Source organism: Canis lupus, chromosome 8, assembly GCF_048164855.1.
Source record: "Canis lupus baileyi chromosome 8, mCanLup2.hap1, whole genome shotgun sequence".
NCBI lineage: Eukaryota > Metazoa > Chordata > Mammalia > Carnivora > Canidae > Canis > Canis lupus.
This window is the reverse complement of record NC_132845.1, coordinates 60875035-60898268: the sequence shown is the minus strand read 5'-3', so window position 1 is coordinate 60898268 and position 23234 is coordinate 60875035. Positions and strand designations below refer to the sequence as shown.

General features: G+C 51.4%; 2 protein-coding genes across 4 annotated transcripts; one reads left to right on the top strand and one right to left on the bottom strand.

Moving 5' to 3' along the window:
• The first annotated feature begins 652 nt into the window (after positions 1–652).
• On the top strand, positions 653–15074 carry RUSF1 (RUS family member 1). Of its 3 annotated transcripts, XM_072836614.1 has the most exons (13): positions 654–1015; positions 1211–1325; positions 4525–4570; positions 6186–6218; positions 6308–6413; positions 8605–8706; positions 11156–11226; positions 11306–11490; positions 11573–11630; positions 11998–12068; positions 12724–12867; positions 12976–13053; positions 13543–15074. In XM_072836614.1, exons 1-13 carry the CDS (start codon positions 665–667, stop codon positions 13638–13640), a joined length of 1458 nt encoding a protein of 485 aa, XP_072692715.1. In that variant the 5' UTR covers positions 654–664; the 3' UTR covers positions 13641–15074. The 3 variants fall into 3 exon arrangements, with proteins under 3 accessions (XP_072692716.1, XP_072692717.1, XP_072692715.1); XM_072836615.1 differs by lacking the exon at positions 12724–12867 and having other exon boundaries at positions 653–1015; XM_072836616.1 differs by lacking the exons at positions 11306–11490; positions 11573–11630 and having other exon boundaries at positions 653–1015.
• Positions 13696–19950, bottom strand: SLC5A2 (solute carrier family 5 member 2). The gene is made up of 14 exons (XM_072836613.1): positions 19787–19950; positions 19167–19238; positions 18986–19090; positions 18006–18170; positions 17587–17692; positions 17266–17346; positions 16886–17115; positions 16449–16584; positions 16063–16170; positions 15798–15948; positions 15502–15670; positions 15214–15429; positions 14274–14403; positions 13696–14188 (listed from the first exon to the last, which is right to left on the bottom strand). The coding sequence occupies exons 1-14, from the start codon at positions 19910–19912 to the stop codon at positions 13962–13964; spliced, it is 2022 nt and encodes a 673-aa protein (XP_072692714.1). The 5' UTR covers positions 19913–19950; the 3' UTR covers positions 13696–13961.
• Positions 19951–23234: the final 3284 nt, after the last annotated feature.

Genomic DNA, 23234 nt, shown 5'->3' with positions numbered 1-23234 from the left:
ATATAAAATAGAATAAAAATATAAAATAGAATAAAAATATAAAATAGAATAAAAATATAAAATAGAATACAATATAATATAAAATAAAATATAAAAATAAAATAAAATATAAAATATAAAATAAAGTAAAATATAATATAAAAATAAAATAAAAAAATAAAATATAAAATAAAATATAAAAAAATAAACACCTACTACGTGTTAGGGACCCAGGATGAAATAAGAAATAATATATAGTCCCTGCTCTCACAACAAAGAAGGCACCTGAGGCCCAGGGAGGGGCACTGACTTGCCCCACATCACACGCCTGAGAATCCTGTGGCCGCACTGGGTCTCACACACAGCGGTTTCCCAGGGATGCCCCGTGCCCTTGTACCCAGAGCTCTTCGAAAGTTGCAAGTTAGAGGCGCGCAGGCATCTCCAGGCCTTGGCGGGCTGAAGGGCTCCCCTTGCCCCTGCGGCCCACCTGCGGAATGCTTCGGAGAACAAAGGCGGGGGGCAGCCTCGAGGAGTCCGCAGCTAGGCCAGGAGGTCCCAAGAGGAATCGCGGGTTCCCCGGGCCGCACGGAGGAGGACGCGGGGTGTGGGGGGGGGGGGGGGGGGCGGCCCCGGCCCCTCCGCGGAGGAAGATTGCACCTCTGCAGCCGCCGTAGCCACGCCGGAAATGCGGACCGGCCGCGTTCGGTCCGGCGGGCCCGGAGAGGAGCGTTCCGAGATGGCTGGCGGTGCCAATCTTGAGGCCCAGCTGTGTTCCGAACAGTTCGGTTCCGGGGCGGCGCGGGGCTGCCTCGCCGCCGCCGACGGCAGCTTGCAGTGGGAGGCTTGGGAGTGGCGCTGGTGGGGGCTCTCTGGGCCGTGCCCGGGGAGAGCCCGAGGACGGGATGGCGGCGGAGGGGGGACCCCCGGGACGGCTTCTCCGCGTCTCTCCCGCCTGTTGGTCGTGTTCCTGCCGCAGGGCTTCCCCGACAGCGTCAGCCCGGACTATCTGCCCTACCAGCTGTGGGATTCCGTGCAGGTCTGCCCGGCCGGCTGGGGGAGGGGGCGGCACCGAGCCAGGGGTGGAGGGGTCCGCGCGGGCCCCTCCACGTAGAGGTTGGAGGCTGAGGCCCGGAGCAGGGCGGTGACGTCACACATCTCAGAGCTGCTGGTGGAACTTGCACCTCTGTGCTCCAGCGCGCGCTCCTCAACCCTCCTTTTTTGTCTCCTCCAGGCCTTTGCTTCCAGCCTCTCGGGCTCCCTGGCCACGCACGCAGTCTTGCTGGGCATAGGGGTGGGGAACGCAGAAGCTTCTGTTTCAGCTGCCACCGCCACCTGGTTGGTGAAAGGTGAGCTGGGCCCCTGGAACCTCACCTGTGGCTGCTGTCAGCCCTGCCATCTCTTCGGCCTCTCTTTCCTCCAACCCCTCCCTCCTTTCCCCCCCCATCCCTAGTGTTCTGGGCTGTGGTGTGTCTATGCATGGACTCTTTCCTGATTGGATCTGGGAACCAACTCTCCCCCAGTCCCTAAAACAATCTTTTTATTGGCGTTACTCAACGATTAATTTAGTCGCCCGCCACCCGAACATACTCATCCTGAGGATGAGTTTTGCAGCCACACGCAGTTCTCCATACATACTGTTCCACGTCCCTAAATCATCTGGAGCCCAAGTCCCTAAGTTAATCACCCCCTCTCCTTCACCCCTAGTCTTTTTGTGGAGCACTGCCTAAGAGCAGGGTTTTTTGTTTTTTTTTTTCATTTTTTTTTTCAAAGATTCTATTTATTTATTCATGATAGAGGGAGAGAGGCAGAGGGAGAAGCAGACTCCATGCTGGGTGCCCGACGCAGGACTCGATCCGGGGACCCCAGGATTGCGCCCTGGACCAAAGGCAGGCACCCAAACCACCGAGCCACCCAGGGATCCCCTAAGAGCAGGGTTATTGAATAAAAGCACCACCGGCTGCCTGATGTGTGGGAAATTGATCAATTCTCGGGGGAAAAAAAACAAACAAACAATTTTGTATTTAGTCCTGAGTAGGAAAGAGGAGGTTCTGGGAAAGATAACAGCATTTTAGAGCATCTGGGTTACTAGATGATGCTGTAAATAATGACTACAGTAACCGCCTATTGGGTATGTACAGCCTTTTGAAAAAACACTAAAATAAAACATGGTTTGGTAACTGTGCGACCTGAAGAGCGAAGTAGGGAAGAAAAGGGAAACTGACTCCCGTATCCTACTCTTAACCGCCACACTCTTGCCAGTGGGATTTAGAGTGGGAGCCTAGTACAATTTCTGGACAGCCAATCTCTTCTCAGAAGTTTCTAGATCATATAGTTCAGCTAATTGTAAGTGCACGTGGGAATTAAGTTTCCTAGCCTAGTGGACAGTGTTGACTTTCAGATACAGGGAGGATATGTGTCATTGCATCCAAGTACCACCTTCCAGATTCTGCCAAGCATCTGCAGACTGCTGATGAAAGATAGAGTAGGTTCCCTTTCTACCCAGTGGCCCCTGTATGCAGGACATACACCTTATTGGATAGGAGTATTGGGTCAGAGGGAAGAAAGAGTCTGGCCCAGTGAGCTCTCCACAAGTAAAAGTAATCTTGGCATGTTCAGAGTCACTGAGTTGATACAATACAAGAATCTGAAGTGGAACAATAAACATTTTGTGGAGAATAAAATATATTTGAAAGAAAGAATGTAAAGTTGGGTGATGGAGGAAGCCTATAAAGCCACCTTGGTGGCTTCCTAGGACATACAGGGGACAGAAGTGAGAAGCAGAGCAGGCTGGATGAGAAATGTGTTGTACACATGCCTCCTCTGACATAGCCACTGCTCAGCCCCAGCCAGTTGTGATAAGGAAAGCAGGCTTGGTGTTGCCATGTCTGGTTTTTCCAGAAAAGCTGGAAATCCCGATTTTCTCTTAAAATGTCCCATTTTTGTTGACCCGTCTTTGAGCTTTGTTGTTTCATCTGTGAAAAGAAGTGATCTCAAATTCATAGGGTTGTTGTGAAGATGGGAAGGAGTAGGAATTTCAGGTTTCTACCAGCGTGTTTACTGGTGTTCCTCAGTCCCAGGATTGCGTAAAAGTGTGCAGTTGAAAGGCCTCACTGCCCAGGGATTGAATTTGCTTACGGCAAGGGGTGAGTTCATCTCTTTCCAGTGGACAATGGAGAAGGCCAGCTTGCCACCCCTATACGTTGTAGGAAACACCCAATCCTCCCCATAGTCTAGTTTCCCTTCTTCATTCACTTAAGGGTCCATGCCTTCAAGTTCAAACAAGTTAGGAGTCGCCTGCCCACTGTATCTTTCCTTTCCAGTGTCCACTATAGGAGGCCTTCCCAGTTGTTTGGTTCTAAAACCGTCTTTTGTGATTCCCCTGCTGAACTTAAGGAATGCTACTCTCAGTATAAGGGGTTTAAATCAGAGGGTGGCAAACCTTCTCTAAAGGACCAAGTGGTAAATATTTTATACTTTGCAGGCAATATGGTTTCAGCCATAGCAACTGATTCTGCCATCGTGTTACAAAAACAGCCAGAGAACGTCTGTAAATGAATGGGCACAGCTATATTCTGATAAAACTTTATAAAACAGAGAGTAGAAGATTATAGATCACAGTTAACCAATCCTTGGTCTAAATCAGTGTTTTTCATACTGATTGCTATCTGCTTTTTACTCTGTATTTTGAATCTGGAACCATGACTTCTTGGGTATCCCCTTACCTCACTGTTTAGTGCCTGGCACGAAGTAAGTAGCCAGTAAGCATTTGTGCAAATGAAGGTCTAGCTGATTCTGGAGAGTTTTCTGACTTTCTTTAACCTGAGGAGTCTTCTCCCTCTGACCCACATCCCCAGGTCTCTGTCATCAACCTGCAGTTCAAATCCCTTTTTTAAAATGTATACTCTACTGGCCACCCGTGAGCTAGAATATCTGCAGTAACCTTGGAATTTCCTGCTTTTCCTTGTAATAGTTTTGCTATATGTATATATATATGTTTTATATATATATATACACACACACACACACACACACACAACTTAAACACTATGTTTAGATTTAGAGCTTTATGAAGAGTATATTTTGCCATGTTGTCTTCCTAGCTTATTTTTTCATGCAATATTATGATACTAGGATTCATCCATTTTTGATACGAGTGTTTGTACATTAGATTTTTGCTGCTGCCTGATATGTCACTGAGTGAATGAATTCTTGATACCAAGAATCAGTGCATTCTCCTGGTGATGAGCATTTGCATTATTCCAGTTTTTTTTTTGCTATTGATGAACAATGCTGCAAAGAGTATTTCTGGTCCTTGTCTCTTGGCACATATGGGTACATAGTTCTATTGGGTATGTACTGAGGTACTGCTAAGTCTGGACCCTTCTGACCGCATTATACAGCTCTGTCTACCCAATATTTATTGTGCCAAACTGAGTTCCTAGGAGCAGTGATCCAAGGTGAATCGGCCATTTCAGTGCCAGGGTCTGTCAGGCCCAGTAGCCCCCAAAACTCTCCCTTGTTCCTTACCAGTGCCTCTCTCCCCAGATTCAACTGGCATGCTGGGCCGCATCATCTTTGCCTGGTGGAAGGGGTGAGTTTGTCTTCCTGGTCTGGCCACTTTCTCCAGACAGGGGTCATTTCTGTCTCATCCCTGGCTATATTTTTTAGCTCTTCCTCTCTTACCAGGCTCCTGAGGAAGGGAGATTCAGCAATTACTTCATCAGAGCTGAGGAGTCCTTAGTAAGTACCCAGTCCAGGTGGCTCACCCTAGCAATGAAGCCACAGAGGCATTGTTATCACACCTGCCTTTAAGAGCGCTGATTTACCACGCTGCTATCCATGATGGAAAAATACAGCCATAAGGCTCTAAGTGTCCTCTGTTGAAAGAGAAGCCTGAACAGGACAATGTTTAATTCAAAAGCAATGATTTTACTCCAGAAGTTACTTTGGTGGCTCAGGTACTTGACTAGACTTTGCTGAGCCTACGAGGGAGTGGACTTGGGCAGGTCATCAGGATCCCTGTTCCACATGGAATCAGCATTACCATTTATCTAGAAGGAATTTAGGATCTTGTGCTGCTTGCTTCCTCCTCATGTCAGTTTTGGGCAACCTCAGGAGTGATTTAGTATCTGCAATTAATTGTAGGCAGACATTACCTACAATGTGCTCAGTAAGATAGTTACGCAAAGCACATAGCATATTGTGGCACATAATAAGTGCTCAGAAAACACTAGCTGCTGTTAACAGCTCTGTGCCTCACAAGCTCTCTACATATCATCCCTAATCCTTAGAACAACTTTATAGAGGATTGAATGTGTACATGTTAGCAGACCTAAAAAGGGAAGTTACCCAAGTCACACAGCTTGTAACTAATAGTATCAGGCTGCTGCTTTGCCCTAGACCAGTTCCATGTATTCTGGTCCTGCCTTTGCCATTCATTCCTTCAGGAGTTCCTCAGGTGTGTCCTATACCCCACCTAGGAATGCTCCGTTTTCCTTTCAGGAAATTTCATAATAAGGGACAGGGCTAATGCTGCAAATTCTGAGCTGGGGTCTGGAGCTATGGCATCTCCTGCCACTGGACTCTTAGAGAAGAGGTCTCCAGGTGTGCTTGGGTCAGGGAGTCCCTATGACTGGCAGAAGAGGCATCCATCCTCTTGGTGATAGAAATATCCTAGGACTGGATGTCAGAGCCTGCCTCTTTCTCTTGGCCTTTTTTTTTTTCCCCTCTCTCTTGGCTCCTGTTTTCCATGTGATCTGAGGGAAGTCATATCTCCTCTCTGGGCTACTTACCTGTAACCTGCAGGGGTTACACTAAATGTAGTTGTTTACTGGTCCAAAATATGTGGACTTCTTGCTGAGTACTCTTGATCAAGCAGGAGGAAGAGGTTGGGAGATGACAGAGGGACCCAGGGATGCCTCCCTCAGAGGAGGGCCAGAGGGTGGGGAGCAACCACAAGGCAATCACTTCTTTCCTCTGAGGCATCATGAATCAGTAAACGGGAAATACTAAGTGACTACTGAAGGTCCTCCCAGCTAATTGTATTTTAGGCAGCAGTGACACGGTATTGGGACACATGTCTGCCTGGGGTATGGATTTTGCTGAGCCCTTCAGACCTTACCTCAGCTTAAGGATGGCCTGCACTCTCCACATGATGTGTTTTCTCCTGAAATTCATATTGCAAACCGATCTCTCCCCTACAACAGGAGTAAGCTGGACTGCAATGCCAAGCAGTGGAGGTAAGGAGGGGCTGAGACGGAGGGGAGGGAAGTCTTCTGTTATGAAGGTCTCTTACCTCTGATCTCTAACCTCTGATCCCTTCTCCTAGGCTTTTTGCTGACATCCTCAATGATGTGGCCATGTTCCTTGAGATCATGGCTCCCATATATCCAATCTTTTTCACTATGACTGTCTGTATCAGCAACCTGGCCAAGGTATCCACCTCTGGGGGACCCCTATACCTATCTTGGTGATGCTGTTGGGGGTGGGGGCTTACTTGAGGCCCACAGGTGAGACCAGCCTGGGCCCTGTGTTCAAAGCACTTGCAGAAAGGTGACAAAGTTCAGATGTTCCTACTCAAACTCAATCATACTTTCTGATTTCCTCCAACTAGATGGCTTCTCATACTTCAGATAGTCTAAGGTAGTGTCTGAAGCCACAGAATTGGTGAGGAGCCCTGGGCTGAAAGAAGGGGGGTTTCGATGTCAACATCTTGGGACCAGCTCCCTGGCTATCTTTCATTCTTTCAGTAAAATATTTATTGAGTGTCTGCTGCATGTTTGGCATAAAATATAGGCCTTCCCATTTTTTTCTTTGAAGAAAACAGCACACAATTAGACAAATTTTTTTTTGTATTTCTGGTATTCAAGATGAGAAGTGTAGAGGGCTGCAAGAGGGTTGAACAGAGATTCTGGCCTAGTCAAGGGATAGGCCCCTTCCCGAGGCCTGAGTCCTGAAGAATGAGTTTAAGGTGAAGGGTGGATGTTTTTGAGCAGAAAGAACTGTATGAGTCAAGGTCCAGCAGCAAGAGAGCACAAAGTGGTTGTAAGGCTGAAGGGTCACATGGGATGAATGCAAGCTCTACCTCTCTGCCAGGCTGCCCACCCTCAAAATTCCTTCAGGTTGGCTGCATCCAGGTGAGGAAACTGAGGCATAGCAAAGTTCAGTAAAGAGCTTAGCCTGTCTTCACCACAAGGTTAAGTACCTTGCACAGAACTGACTCAAGAAGACATGTAACGTCTGTCTCCAGAGCCCATCACTTTAGAGCAGTGCTTCTCCACAGGGCACTAGTGACATTTCAGATAAAACAGTTCTTGTGGCGGATTACATTTAGCCCAGGTACCAGACCCTGGCCCAGGCATCCTGCCCTGGCATCTTCAACTCCAGGGCAGGAAACACTATAGAAAACCAGTGCTGTAGCTGTAGACCAATGATTGTGACCTCTGCTCTCTGTTTCAAATTATGCAATATACTCTGCCTTTTGGGCTGTAGTCTCTACATCTGTCCAATAAAGGAATAGAATAGGACCATGAACTTTCCCTGGCTCCCTCCCACCCTCTCTAGAGTTCTAGTTTCAGTGACTAGTACCTCTGTACCCCAGGTACACCAGTCAGAAGCCTGGCTGTCATCAATGCCTTCTTGCCTTCTCCTCCCTGCCCACTGTTCCCTCAGCTAAACCTCCATCTGGTGCTTCCTAGTTGCTGAAAAAGCATGGTTGCTTCCTAGGTAGTCTCCCTGCTTCCATTCTCACCTCTCTTCATTACTTCTCAGAGCAGGCCATAATCCTTTTAAGAATGGAAATCAAACCAGGGACCTTCCCTGCCCTCATTGCTCCTAGAATAAAGACCTTAACAAGGTTTGCAAGATTCAGCATGATCTGGTCACTCGAGCCTCATTTTATACCACATTTCTCTCACCTTTGAACAAGTTATTTCTTCTCCCTGCATGACACTTCTTTATTGTCTTTCGATTTATAGATTTCATGAGGGCAAATGTTGTATCTGAGTTATATCACAGCACTAATCTGTGTCTAGCATCTAAAAGAGATTTGACAAATATGAGATGGAGGACAGTGATCAGGGACCCTCACTGATAAGTTCTCCCATTGTAGATCTCAGGTCCAGGTGCCCTGGGAGATCAGGGCCATCACTGTGGGTTTTGAAGTGCCCAGAAGACTTGACTGGGCCTCCCCTGGGACAAATAAGGAGTGGAGTTAGTTACAGGCAGAATGGAAGCATAAAGTTGGAAACCAGACTGGGCCAGGAGCTTAGCAAAGGGGTGGGTACAACCAAAGTAGAAGTTGGAGACTAGAGAAGTTCTGGGCAAAGAAAAGTCTTTGGGCCTCCACCTTGGGGACAGAAAGAGAGTTCCTTGAGACCAGGCCACAGAGACATGTGACAGGCAGAGCTTTAGTCCTCTCCAGGAATAAGAGGGGAGATGGACCTAATGGAAATGTAGGGATGAGAACAGAACACCAAGGATAGCATTTAGGGTTCTGCTGTTTGGTCCCATGATGCCCGGTTTTCTCAAATTGGTTTGAGTCATTTACTTGGCTCAGCCACAAAAATGCCTATGTTGCCACAGCACATGGCCATTCTGACCTTTATTCTCCTTTTCCCCAACTAGTGCATCGTGAGCGTGGCTGGTGGGGCCACTCGGGCGGCCCTGACCATGCACCAGGCCAGGAGAAACAACATGGCTGATGTGTCAGCCAAGGATAGCAGCCAGGTAAGCAGCTGGAATTGGGGTTGAGGGGAGTCAGAGCAGGGAGGCAGGCCAGGCCATGATTTGGAAGTATGGAGAGAAGCGGCCTGAGTGGTCCTGAGGGTAGGGGTGGGAGGCAGACACACGGGAAGAGATATAGTGCCCCCTGCTTTGAACTCACACAGGTAGTCAGGTTCAGGGCATGAGTTCAAGTGGCAGAAAGTCCAGGCTGATCATGTCAAGTCCCTTCCCGTGCCTGTGTGGCCAAGAGTGGGCCCTTGCCCTGGCCTTTACTCTCTCTGGTCCTAACTCCAACCTGAGAAGTGGATGTCTGACCATGTGAGGCCCATTTGTTAAAGCATTTGGCAAATCAGAAGGTGCTCAGCATGCAAGGTGGCTGGAGTCATTGGCCAGAGGTCTCCACTTGACAGTTTCATAGGCCTTTCTGACCCAGCCCCTCACCTGACCAGGGCATCCTGGAATAAAGGCAGGGACCCCCACACATACACAGTTAAACTCTATAGGTACTGGATCCCCCACCAAGCTCCCGTGCTAGGTGCCTATGTGTGTTGCGTTGTTCAACTCTCACACCAGCCCCAGGAAAGAGATGCTATTAATTATCCATGTTTTAGGGCAGCCCCGGTGGCGCAGCGGTTTGGCGCCGCCTGCAGCCCGGGGTGTGACCCTGGAGACCCTGGATCGAGTCCCACGTCAGGCTCTCTGCATGGAGCCTGCTTCTCCCTCTGCTTGTGTCTCTGCCTCTCTTTCTCTGCATCTCTATGAATAAATAAATAAAATCTTTAAAAAAAAAATTATCCATGTTTTACAGAAGAAATTTGAGGCCCAAGCTAGTCAGAAGTACTACATCCTTTTCTTTTTTTTTTTTTTTAATATTTTATTTATTTATTAATGAGAGACACAGGCAGAGACACAGACAGAGGGAGAAGCAGGCTCCCTGATGTGGGACTCAATCCCGGACCCCGGGATCATGACCTGAGCCAAAGGCAGACGCTCAACCCCTGAGCTACCCAGGCGCCCCATTACATTGTTTTCTTTGACACTGAAGCAACTTAGAAACCTTTGTTCTGTCCAGTCCTACTTTCTGTCATTCTCTTGAATTGTTTTGCTCAGTTTCTAAATAGAACTTTTTTTAAAATTTAAAATGAACTCCTTTCAATAATATTAATACAAGCTCAAAAATAGATCTGTTAAAGCTAATATTTATTAAGCACTCACTGTGTGCCAAGTGTTTCATTTGTGTGAATTCATTAAATCCTTACAGTGGTCTCCTATGGGAGGTACTCACTGTTGCCATTCTACAGATGGGGAAATAAGTCAGAGGTTCAATCCCCCTGGGTACCTGTAGGCACATCCCTTCTCTCAGGAAGTGGTTGGATTAATTCTTCCCCTGTTATCGCTTCCATAGGTTGTTAGGAAGGCAGAAATAAGTCCAACCCGGGACTCACACTTTAGGATCTCAGCTTCATGCCTGCTACCTCTCACCTCTTCACTTTCTAACCCCCAGCCTTCCGCACACTCTCCAGGCTGTATTTTCCAAGCCGCAGGGTGTCCTTAGTCTGCAGAGTCAGGAACACATCACAAGAGACACTACAGGACATGTGCTCAGTCCCGTGGCAGGCTCCTGCTTTCTGCTGATACTATTTTATTGCCACTCAGTGTGGCTGCTGAAAATGATTCTTCCCACCTGAGGGAGAGGAGGTCCTTCTACTCCTGTGCACCCAAGGCCTCTGCCCTCCTATTTACCATCACACCCATAGCTTTTATTTCCACACCCTACCCCCCTTGCCAGAAGAGCTGAGTAAGGAGCTCTTCCAGCCTCAGGCCCACTTTGTGCGAGGACCACCTCTCCCTTGGACCCCAGTAGTCCAGGCACCAATCCAGACTCTTCCTCCTTCATGATGAGTTGGGGACAGGTAGCCTGGTGTCTGTTCCCTTTGGGTGAGCTCAGGCCATCAGAGGGTTATGATACAACTTCGATTGTCAGGGGAAGACATTTGGACCTTGTGCCTTTTTTCCTGAATGGTTCCTTGAACCCTTTGCAAATGTGTCTGCCAGTTTTTGCATCCCAGGGGGCTTAGGGGGTCAGTCTTTTGAAACCACCAAATATGAGAACTTCCCCATTCTGAAGACATTCATATGCCTGAGTGTAGGGCTGCTCAGAGGACTCTTACGAAGTAAAGAAGACATGTTCCAAGGGCATTGTATCTACCTGGACAGAGAGGCAGCTGGTATCTTAAATGACATCTCATTCGTTAGAAACTCACTAGGCAAAAAAAAAAAAAAAAAAGAAAAGAAAAGAAAAAAAAAAAAAAAACTCACTAGGCATCCACCTCAGTGTGGGAAGCCCTGGGAGGAACTGGGACAGAGGGGAATGTGTCAAAGGCACTCACAGATAATCAGCCTGGCCTGGAAGGAAGCTCTCCTAACTCCCATGCCTTCTGCCATTTCCTAGGAGACACTGGTAAACCTGGCAGGGCTCCTGGTCAGCCTCTTGATGCTTCCCCTGGTGTCAGCTTGCCCGAGGTAAGCCGGGACCAAGGGCAGGGAGGAGGTGCCCCACTGGGCCTCCACCCCCGCTCACACCCTCACTCTCCAACACCAGCTTCAGCCTCGGCTGTTTCTTCTTCCTCACCGCCCTTCACATCTATGCCAACTACCGGGCAGTCCGAGCCCTTGTCCTAGAGACTTTGAACGAAGACCGGCTCCGGCTGGTTCTGAAGCACTTCCTCCAGAGGGGAGAGGTTCTTGACCCCACTTCAGCTAATCAGATGGAGCCACTGTGGACAGGTGACCCAACCCCTTGGTCTCAGGTCCTGTGTCTCCCAAGTCTCTCCCCCTGTCTGGGCATCCTGACTCCAGCTTCCCACAGGTTTTTGGCCATCTCTGTCTCTATCCCTGGGGGTCCCCCTACACCGCTTAATCTCCAGGTAAGTAGCCCAGTGTCTCCCAGCCACCGCTGCTGCCACCTCTGTTCCCCACACATCCTCTATTCTGTTTACAACTGGCCTCCCCTGCCTGGGAGGCCTCTCAGTTCTCGGTTCTTGATTTCCACTAAACAGACTTGGGCCCACTTGGGTCAGCACGGGTGCCCAAGGGCAACAGAGGTGTAACACAGTAGATCTAAGGGATACATTTGTTAGCTGCAGAAAAAAGAGCAGGACAGATGTGGGGTGCATGGGAATGGCTGAGAGATGAGATGTAGGTGAAGGACAGTTGAAATACCGACAGTTCAGCTGATGGACTGGTTCTTCCTGCTTTGCTTTCTCCTCCCCCACTCCACTCTCTTCCCTTCAGTGTCTTTGAGCTGCAACAGCTGGTTGAAGGACACCAAGAACCCTACCTCCTTCACTGGGACAAATCAAAGAGTAAGTAAGCCTTCGATTCAGCCTTCTGGGGTCACCCTCTCATTCCACCAGCTCTAAGGCCTCAAGTCCTGGACAGTTTAGAAGCTGCCTGGTGTCCTGGAAGGAGCTTCAGACTAAGACATGGTGCATTCAAATTATAGCTGCATGCCCCCAAAGTTGTTTACTTTGTCCCTGTGTAAAATGAGGGTAACGATACCTGCCTTACTGCCTGCATGTTATTATGAGAATCAAATAAGGTGATTGCATAAAGCACTTTATATATTGCAGCGTACTCAAATAAGATTATGACCTTTGGTTACCCCTGGAGAACTCTTCTCTCCCATCCAGAGTCACCTGTTGAGGAAACAAGTATTAGAGTTTTCTGGTCTGCTGGTTATGTGCTAAAAGGTGCTTATTCTTACTAGACATGTAAGATAAACCCACTTCGGTGGGTTCCAAATACAAATATAAAGTTGTATTTGGAAATTGGGCATTTCAGTTTGGCCAGAACATTGGGACAACAGGACATGAAGTTGGAAGGGAAAGGGTGAAAAATCGCCTCCATCCACGCCCGGCCGTGGCCTCAGGATGAAAAGGGTGAAGCAGGGATGGTAGGTTTGAGGGTGTTTGGGGAAGTGGCCCTTCCCTAGTACGGTCTGTCCCTGGGTTTCTCCAGGCCAAGTGCAAGTCGTTTTGAGCCAGAAGGCAGGCCCTGAAACCATCCTAAGGGCTGCCACACACGGCCTGGTACTTGAAGCCCTGCAGGGAGATGGGCCCCTCCCAAGAGAGCTGGAGGAACTGAGGAACCAAGTACTGGCAGGTAAGCATCTCACATATTTAGGCGGAGACGCCTAAAGAGGGGTAGAGAGAGGAAGGACTCTGTTCCACTTGGGGACCTGACAGCTTCTGGTTCTGCACCTACCTCCAGGTGCTGACAAAGAGAGCTGGGTCATCATCAAGGAGACACACCAAGTGTTGGACAAGCTCTTCCCAAAGTTCTTGAAAGGTAACATCCTTAAACTCCACGCCTCCCTGGCCTCTGAGGCCTTCTCCCCAGAAGCCCTGCCTAACCCCACCCTTCTACCTTTGAAGCGTCTCTCTGTGATCTGAATTCTGGACCTCAGTTTCCCTGTCTGCAGGATGGGGAGGTTAGGAGGGTCCCTGAGGCTGTGTCAGTGTTTATAATTTGTATAATTCCAGTTGGCATTGAAGAACTGGGGGTAGAGAGAGGCATGGCTCACAGACGACTCGATGATCTTCATTTAGCACCTACTCCATTCCAGCTCCTTTCCATGTGCTAACTCAGGGAATTCTCACTATAGCCAGATGAGGTTTTAGCCTCATTTTGTGCCAGAAATGACCCAGCAGAAGCAAGAGGAGCTTGGGCAGTGCACAAAGCATGCACCCGGCCTATGCTGCTCCTTACCACTCTCCCCAGACTCCCTAGAGTCTTCTCTCCAGCAGTCCCAGTGGCACCCTTCTGACCTCTCCCCAGGACTGCAGGATGCAGGCTGGAAGACTGAGAAGCACCAGCTAGAGGTGGATGAGTGGAGGGCCACGTGGCTTCCGTCTCCAGAAAAGAAGATCTTGTGAGCAGCCCAGATAGAGGACAGGAACCTGAAGCAAGCACACTTTGGCCACAGCAGAATGTGGGAAGAGAAGCTTTTATTTTTGCTTAGGGGAACCGCTATGGCAGTTTGGCCAAGGCCTCATGGGCTGTAAACTGCCAGTCAGATGGACAAGGCCCCAGGCAGAGACAAGGTGGAGAGAAGGGGAACCAGGGCCTACCTCCTCCCCCTCCTGCCATACTCCCTTTTCACCACTGCAGGCCCCGCCCCCAGCTCCCCCTCCCCCATTCATCTTGAGGCTGAGCCCTGCCCTGACTGTGGCTCATGGTGTCCAACGCAGTTGGCCTCAGGCATAGAAGCCCCAGAAGAAAGTGGCCACAGCCATCATTAGCAGGGCATTGATGTTGACCACACGGGCCCAGCTCGAGTCCTCACTGATGTCCTCCAGCCGCCTGGCTGCCGCAGCCATCTCCTCCTGAGTAGGGGCTGGGGGACTACCGGCCCCACCCCCATTCATTCCACAGAACCAGAGCAGGCACCTGCGGAGCAGGCCAGGTGCTGGGGGCTGGGGCTCTAGGAAAAATGGACCGCAGACAGTTAGTTTGAGGGAACTTGGCTCCCCTAGTCCCTGGCCCCACCTCCTGAAGCAGTGCCTTACCCTCCATCTCCACCGCATGCTCCGGACACCCATTCTGTATGGGGGGTGAGGTTGGACCTTCCAGCTCATCAGCATCCAGGTCCTCTCGCTCCTCCTTGCTGTGCCGTAGACTGAAGACCAGGCGGTGGAGCTGGGAGAGGGGGCAGGGACCAAGTGAGAGTGCTGCTCCCCCAGCACGCACCCTGAAGTGCCTCATCCACCTGGTACTCCTAAGCTCCCTCTGCCCACCCTATGCTCTTGGTTCAGACTCAGTTCACTCAAACCTGACCTTCCATGGCAGCCCTTTGCCCTCAGATTAAACCTAAGTTCTTTAACTGTGTGTTTAAAGCTCTTGGCCCTGGTCACCCCCGTTTCATCACCCCAAGTCCCTGTCTACACTCAAGTTGTGGTCCTTTAGACTCTAGTCTTCTAGTCCTGCTAACAGTGTTCCTTCCTGTGGATATTTGTTCACATAGTTTCCTCCTGCCTTTCCCTCCTTCTCCACCTGTGCAGTCCTGCCCATCCTTCTATCCTGCCCATCCTTCTACCCAGCTCTTCGGTCCTGGTCCCCAGTCAGCCCTGTCCTGGGGCACCTCCCCTGCAGCAGCACAAGCCCAGACCCTTTTGTGGGCCTTTGAGATAGCATTCTGTCCCTCTCAGCCACCTGGCCTATGTACTGGATCCTGTGTTTTTGGGGGCTGGGGCTCTAGGAAAAATGGACCGCAGACAGTTAGTTTGTGGATTCCAAGGATTCCAAGGATTTTGGGGAGGCTCTAATCACATCCCCCCAGACCACCTCAAATAAATGTCATTTAAATAAGACATTGTGCTCGCTTTGCAAATACACCTTCCAGCCGGACTCCCAGGCATTCCCAGAAGTGGGCCGGCAGATTGGGGGTGGAGATGGCTGCGTTAACACCCATGGCGCATGCTGGGCGCCCACTCAGAGGCCCGCACTTACATGCTTGCGTGGGATGGGTGCTGTGCAGAGTGAGATGACAAGGGTGAGGAGGCCAGAGCAGACGAAGAGCACGATGGCAAAGTAGAGGTAATGCATGCCGCAGAGGAGTGCTGGGCACACTGAGGGTTGCACACAGCTGCCCGAGCCATAGGAGAACTCAGGAATAAGGCGCGCTAGACCCATAAGCAGGCCCCCGATCAGTCCCCAGAAGGCACCCTGCGGGGGGGAGAGTGTCAGCCTCTGGTGGGTGTTGGAGCTCTGCCCCAAGCTCGTGACCTACACACTCACCTTCTCGTTGACACGGGGCACAAAGAGCGCCAGCACGAAGACGGCAGACACAGGTGGCGCCAGATAGCTGGAGACTGCCTGTATGTAGTCAAAGAGCTGCCCTCCCTGCGCTGCCTGCACGATGGGTAGCCAGGCCACGGACACAGCCACGATGAACACCACCCAGAGCCTGCAGTTAGTGGCCATCAGGAGATTTCACCCAGGATTCCTCATCTCCCCCTAATCCTACGAGTGCTCCCTGTCCCCACCCCGGGGCTGATTGGTGGGGCAGGACCTGGGGGAAACCCAGGCCGCACCGTCCTACTAGCAGCAGCTCCCGGTCGCCTGCACAGGGCCGCAGGCGTGTGTAGATGTCCATAGTGAAAAGTGTGCTACTGCTGTTAAAGATGGAAGCCAGCGAGGACATGAGCGCCGCCAGCATGACTGCCAGCATGAGTCCGCGCAGACCTGCAGGTGGTTGGGAGCTGTGAGTCTTCAGCCACCAGGGTGTCCCCGAGAGGGTGTGACTTGGTGAGGGGTGACTTCTCCCAGTTGCAAGCTCCACACCTTGCCAACCCTTACCATTGGGCATGAGCTTCACGACAAGCCGCGGGTAGGCAATGTTGGAGCAGCCCACCTCAGTACCGCACACTCGCTTACACACCTCGGGCACCACGCACGCCACCTCGTCTGCAGGAAAGAGGGCACGATGTGGCTAGGATGGGACCTGGTCTGGGAACTCAGATCCCTGAAGTGGGGACAGGAAATCCTAGTGGAAGAAAGATGGGGCTGCCAATTGGGGGGTGGAGGGAGGTGGTAGGACTGGGTTACTGGATTTACAAATCAAGGGACAGTAGCAAAGATGGGAACTGGGCACCTGTGATCATGCACAAGAAATGCACAGTGCACAGTCCCGTGCACTGGATGGGGCACGGGACTTTTGGTGGGGGCCGGGTTGCGGATGTTACCTGGATAAAGAATGCGGCTGATCATGCCTGGCATGACCATGAGGAACATAGGCATCAGCTTCAAGTAGCCACACAGTATGCAGCCTGCCTTGATGTGGGTCAGGTTCTTCCCGGCCAGACAGCGCTGCACGATGACCTGTGGCGAGGGCCATTAGGCTACCTGCATCCAGTCTTGGACACCTCACCCCTTCAGGCCTTGCCTCAACTCACTGCTCTAATTCAGGCCTGCCTCTGGCTCGGCGGTGCTGGCAATTCACCTTCACTCAGACCCAGATTCTTTGGATTCGGCTGGGTCTGGCTTAGCTCCATCCTGACCAGGTTCCTGACCCCTCCGGTGGCGCCACCAGATGGGTTCCTGTCCCACCCATGTCAGCTCCGCCCACAGCGGTTCTGGTTCTCCCCCAGCTTCCCTCCAGGCACTAGCCCTGACTCCGCACCTGGTCGCTGCACCAGTACCAGCCCGAGACAATGGTGAGACCCAGGAGCAGCGCGGGCCATGGCAGGTCCCCCGTCACAGGGTCCCGGAGCAGGTGGTAGGAGTCCGGCCGAGGTCGATAGCAAGAACTCGAGATGTTGCCCACCGCCGGATCCTCAGAAACCGTCAGCGACGTCATTGCCCCCAAGTATTTGTCGAAAAGCCCTGAATACCCTCCCACTTCATGGAAGGCTGTGAGGGCAAGGTCGTCAGGAGACCGGGCGCCAGCGCCAAGACGGTCCCTAGGACCCACATGCTGGAGATGCAGGATGTCTCTGCTCCCCCACTGAGGGCTCTGTGACTCAACCTCCGTGCCCCTCCCCCGCCGGCTGAGCTCCCTACCGTAACCCATGAGGATGAAGGCCCCCCCAAGAATGACAAAGGTCTGCACGGTATCTGTGTACATCAGCGCTGCCAGCCCTCCTGCAACAGGCCTGGGTCAGTGGAAACAGCCCAAACAGGATGCCCGGAGCCCATACGGTGTCTGTGCGAATTCGAAAAATGTGCCCCTTCCTGGAGAGCAAATTTCAAAGAAATGGCCCATTCTCCAGGCTCATGTACCTGGGCGTCAGCAGACAGGACTCAGTGAGCAGAATGTGCCTCCGTGACACTCCCAGCACATCTCTCAAGCCCACTCCATCCCGAAGCCCCTGCCACAGCCACCTGTCACAGTGTAGATCATGGTGATGCCCAGAAGGGCGATGACGGAGGCATAGATGTTCCAGCCCAGAGCCTGTTGAATGAATACTGCGCCAGAGAACATGTCCACCTTGGGGGAAAGGAGCGATTGCACAGGTCAGGACCAGGGGGGACCTGGGCAGGGACCCAGAACTACCTCATGCCCAGACTAACACCCCAGGTGGCCACGCTTCAAAGGTTCTCTTATTTTTCAATGGTCTGGCCTTCCCAGGTCCCACCCATTGTGGTCGCAGCCCCAAAACCTGTTCCTTCCAGACCCTGCCTCAACCATGGTTCTTACAAGCAATTTCTTCTTGGTTCCGCCCCCTCCGAGGCTTTCTAGAAGCCTCCACTCCGTGGTCCCGCCCTCCCAGGGCCCCGCCTCGCCCTCCATGAATGCGCACCGAAATCTTGGTGAAGATGTACAGAAAAAGCGAGAGCACTGACAAGTAGAGGCGGATACGGTGGCCTCCGAAGCGCTTGCGCAGGTACTGCGGCATGGTAATGACGCCCGCCGTCAGGTACACCGGCGCGAAGAGCCAGCCCAGCAACAGCACCACGAACAGCGCCTGCAGGCACAGCTACCAGCCGGTGACTGAGACCCTGCCAGGAGGGCGCCCTCGTCCCTCGAGAGTCTGAGACCTCTTGCTGAACGTGCTATACCAAGGAAAGGTCGCACTGGGAGCCCAGAGGATGTCCCTGAGCCCTGGATATTAAAGGACAGGATCTTTGACACCAACATGGGCCCTTAACTAGAGCCCTCCTGGTCCTCCCAGGCCATGACCCCTGGCCAGTCCCTCCCAAGATTGCCCCTATCCTCCCACCCACCAGCACATGAATCCAACCACAGACCCTCAGGCTGACCACAGCCTCTGCCAGGAAGGGCTGCCTCACCTCTCCTCTTCACCCACCCAAACCTTCTGTCCCTCGAGACTCGGCTCAGAGACCTCCTCCTCCAGGAAGTCCTGATCTCAGCCCTCAAAGATAAGCCTCAGTCCCAGAGCTTTGTCTCCTTCCTGCTTCTGCAAGGGGCCTTAATTTGGTCCAGAGATCCTCATAGGCCACAGCTTCAGAGAGCATCTGAACAAGCACTTCACTATCTTTGAGGATGTTCACCCCACTTCAGAGAGGAGTAAATCAAGGCCACAGAGAGTAGTGGCTGGTCCAGGCTTACACAGCAAGTCAGGAGCAGGCCCTGAAAGTGGTCATCTCCAACATCTTCCTTCCTCCAAGCTGGACGCGTGACCCTCGAAGCCCAACCACACCTCCACAATGGGTAAGTCCCACCTCCAGTCTTATGTCCCCCCAGCTTGGAGCCTCCCAGGTGTGATAGTTCCAGGGGTTCCCACTGGGATGGAGGTTATTGGCAAAAAGGGCATCTCACATTCCACTCAAATCCAGCCACAGCCAAGCCGCTTGCAGCACCAGTCCCTGCCAGGCCCACAAAGTGGCCACTGCCGATGTTGCTGGCAAAGAGAGAGGCCCCGACCTAGATAGCCAGAGGTGGGGGTGAGCTAGGCTGCTTCTCTGGGCCTCCTCCCACTCAACAGCACAGCCTCTCTCACCGGCCACCACACCATGCTTCGTCCTGCCAGGAAGTAGCCGCCAACGGTGCCTCTGTTGGTTCTGCACATGGACTGAGAGACAGGAGTGGGAGGAGACTTGGGTTCGGAGCACATCTTTGGACCTCATTAGCCTTCTCAACACATTCCTCAGCCTTGTTTTAGGCTGAAGATTAACCAGCCCTGGGCTCTCTTGATGGTTCCCACCCAACCCCCTGCCCCAACCTCCTCCGAGGCACCTAGCGCAACCCAGGACCTGACCTAGTGCCCAACTACCCAAGCTTGAGTGTGGCTGGATTCAGCCTGACTTTTCCTGGGGCCTTGGATATGGATGGGCTTCTGGTCAGATACTTTGTAGACAGGGGAACAGAGATCTCATTTAGAACACTGTCCATAATGAAAATCCACTATTCCCTTCAACGGACTCCAATCCAAAGGAGGGAGGACAAGGAACGCCTGTTGGCTGGGCCTCCCTGAGGCTGTCAGAAGACTTGCTTGCCCACCACCCCCAGCTTTCCTCCTCAAAAATCCAGGCATCCTTCCCCTACTGAACATGGGATCTTCCTCAGACTTTTCCCCCAGGCCCGAAGAGCCTGGCCCCCAGCAGCACCCCAACTTCTCACCCACAAGCCGACACCAATGACCAGCAGGAAATAAGCAGCAATGACCAGGATGTCAGCAGAGTTGTTAATTAGGACCTTCTGGTTTCCCGGGCCTGGTACAGAGCCTGCCTCTGTGTGTTCTTCCATTCTGCCTAAGGTTTGTCCCTCAAGGGACTAGCCCCTGGATTTCCCCAGGGGAGGGATTAATGGTTACCTCAGGGGCAGTGAGCCGACAAGTCCCCCAGGTCATGTTCCCCCTCCCCAGCTTTGTTTAGCTGAATCAGGTCTCATCAAGGCCGAACACTTGTCCTGTGGAGCAAGAGCTTTCAAGTTCAGGAGCACTCCTTCTTGGGCCTTGGCCCCCACTCCCTCCCCAGTGCCCCAGGCTCAAAATTATTCCTTTTACCCATGCTGACCCCTTCAGCCTTGACCTAGGGAACTGTGCCTGAGCCAGCCTCTTGGTTCTGACTAATCCAGAGGGATCATTTTCAAACCCCACTCTGACGGTGTCACTCCCCTGTTCAGAAACCCTTCTAGCTGGGATCCCTGGGTGGCGCAGCGGTTTGGCGCCTGCCTTTGGCCCAGGGCGCGATCCTGGAGACCTGGGATCGAATCCCACATCGGGCTCCTGGTGCATGGAGTCTGCCTCTCCCTCTTTCTCTCTCTGTGACTATCATAAAAAAAAAAAAAAAAAAAAAAAAAACCCTTCTAGCTCCCCATCATCCTAAAAGAAGTGGGAGCTCCTCAGCCTCATGTTCAAAGCCTGCCATACTCTGACTCCTCCCTACCCTTCCCCTTTGCTCCTCCACAGAAAACCTAGAGTGAGATTGCGTTTCCCTCCAACTCCCTCACCCTGCCCAGCCCATGTATTTTCACATGCGTAAGCTTTGGCATAAACTGTGCCTTCTGCTTAGAGTGCCTCCTCGCCTCCCAAGTGGCCCACTCCTACCTCTCAGATGGTAACCTTCAGTACCCAACCCATGTCAACGCTTCAGCGGCTTCTCTGACTTTTCTATACAGTTCTGAGCACATTGTGTTGTACTCGTCTGGGCCCAGGTCTGCCTTCCTAACAGACTAGAGATTACCCACGAGCAGAAAATGATCTGATTCATCCCTGGAGTCCCAGCACTCAGCAGAGGGCTGAACAGAAGAAAGGAGGGTATTAATAAATATCAATACCTCTGCCTTCCGAGAAGAATTGATCAGACTTGGATGAATGATTATGACAAATTGGGTTCAAAAAAGCCAAAAAAGAGGCATGTTGATTAAAAGGTTGCCACTGTGAACAATCCCAATGGGGGCTTTTTGAGACACTGGAGAACACACCTCAGAATTGACCCCTCACGGCCAGAAAGCTGGAGTATTTATTCACCAATTTCTGTCCCTAAAGTTATAGAACCTCCCCACCCCACCCCCTTCAGGTCTGCTGGGTGCAGAAGCCTGCTTGTCCTCCCAGAGAGCACCCTCAGACAGAAACTCAGGGAGCAGCTGGGGAGACTGGGTGTCTAGGAACTGTCTACATATGACTTCTCAGGTGGGCCAAGTGGATAAGGGCAATGCACCCACAGCGTCTGCTTCAGGGGTTGATGAATTTGACGTGCCTGAGAGAAATCCAGGACCAAGTGTCAGAGGACAGACACACTGGGGTTATAAGCCCTTAAAATCCATATGCCCTCTGTGTGGCCTACAAGGCCCTTCATGATGTGGCACCTATTTCCTCTTTGACTTCATCTTCTACTCTCCCCTTTCCTCATCCTAATCCAGCCCTTCTTTTCTTTCATTCAATATGCCAAGCTCCTTCCTACCTCCTGGCCTTACTGTTTCCTCTCCCCGGAATGCTCTCTTCAGGCTCTTTGCCTGGCTGTCTTTCCTCAGACTTCCAAGTCTCAACTTAGATGTTACATATTCACAGAGACCATCTGGTCAAACTAATCCCTTCCTCACTTTCTCTTAGTTCTCCAATTTTTTCCCCTTTACACCTCCCCTCATTTCCTCTCATTCTTTCCTTCATTACCAAACATTCACTGAGCACCTATCACATGCTAGATAGCATTCTAGTCACTGGAGAGACAACGGTCAGCAAAACAAACATACAATCTCATAGACAGGTTCTCAGGAGCTTGCATTCCAGTTTCGGAAGCAGACATAAGCAACAAATAAACACCTATTTGCAATAGAGGTAAGTGCTATGAGGGACTAGGGAGGTGCAATGGATGGAAACAAGGGGGGAGAGGGAACTTTACTTAGGCCATCAGGAAAGTCTCCATTAGTTCATCACACATGTCACTTGGTTCTTGTCATCTATCTTCTCAACTAGACTTCAACTCCATGAGGTCGAGAAGCAGGTCTGCTTTGTTCCCTATGGTCTCCCAGTTCCTGATATCAAGTCTGGCACAGTACATACTCCATAAAACACTTGGTGAAATTAATGAATCGAGTATACAGATGGCCAGTTGGGGCATTTTCAAGACAGGAAGGTGGTTACAAGCCAGGAAATAGAATTCCCCAGGGAGAATATGTGGGAGGAGAAGAGCAGGAAGCCTGGGAAGACTTAGGAGAGGAGCCTCAGAGAGGAAATGGGGGCAGGCCGTGGCAAGGACAAAGAACACTTCACCTTTGTCTTACCCCTACATGTTCTCCTTAGCTACTAGCTCTGCCACAAGCAGGAAGGGCTTCTGAGTATCCATCATTTCCAGCCTCAAAGTCTCCTATAGTTTGCACCCAGGAATCTAAGCCCCCTCCCTAGGGAACTGCAGGGTTCAAAGAGAAGGTTCAGAGGCTCAGAAGTGTGCTGGAGTTTGGAGATTCAGATGGAGCCTAAACTCCACACCTAAAAATCCCTGGCCCCACCCATTTCTGCTGGGGGTTAGGTCAGGTGTCACCTCCTCCAGGAAGACTGCCTTGACTCCCAATCTGAGTTAGAAGCCTCCTTCTGACTCTTACAGCCCCTAGTGCATCCTTCCATCACTGCTCTGACTACCTCAAGTGTCATCCTCTGCCTAGGGGAGATGTTATGAGTCAATACAAATAAGAGGGAAGCTGTGCCTTAGTGCCCAGATCCAGAGTGGGCATAAATTGGCACTTCTGGATGGAGTCCCATCTCTGAGAGTCTTCTCAGGAGAGAAAACTCTGAAAATCAGACAAGGTGACAAGGGTGGGAGGGTGTGGGACATGGGGGTAGAGACAGATTAAGTGCCTATTTTGAGGATACAGGTTGCTGAAGAAATGGGGAACGAGGGTGGGAAGTTTCCAAGGGGCCCAGCCTGACCTCCTGTTCTGGCTCCCCACTGGCTGTACAATCCTGCGCAGGCTCATTTGATATGTGAAGAGCAGCCTGCAAATGTGGAGGCTGCAGGTGGCACGGCGGCCGCAGGCAGGGGCCTAGAACCTGCTGCAGCCAGAGGCAGCACAAGAGGCCAGGCCTCACCGCACAAGGCTTTCCCGCGCACTCAGAGACACTGCACCAGCA

What these genes read in the sequence shown, in the direction of transcription:
- SLC5A2 (XM_072836613.1), bottom strand. Translation starts at nt 19,912, where the DNA reads ATGGAAGAACACACAGAGGCAGGCTCTGTACCAGGCCCGGGAAACCAG. An exon ending in TCATTGGTGTCGGCTTGTGG is followed by an intron (nt 19,239 to 19,786) that starts GTGAGAAGTTGG and finishes CCTGTCTCTCAG; the next exon opens with TCCATGTGCAGAACCAACAG. An exon ending in GGTACTGGTGCAGCGACCAG is followed by an intron (nt 16,585 to 16,885) that starts GTGCGGAGTCAG and finishes CCCTCGCCACAG; the next exon opens with GTCATCGTGCAGCGCTGTCT.
- RUSF1 (XM_072836614.1), top strand. Translation starts at nt 665, where the DNA reads ATGCGGACCGGCCGCGTTCGGTCCGGCGGGCCCGGAGAGGAGCGTTCC. An exon ending in CTACACCGCTTAATCTCCAG is followed by an intron (nt 11,631 to 11,997) that starts GTAAGTAGCCCA and finishes TCTTCCCTTCAG; the next exon opens with TGTCTTTGAGCTGCAACAGC. An exon ending in GAGGAACCAAGTACTGGCAG is followed by an intron (nt 12,868 to 12,975) that starts GTAAGCATCTCA and finishes ACCTACCTCCAG; the next exon opens with GTGCTGACAAAGAGAGCTGG.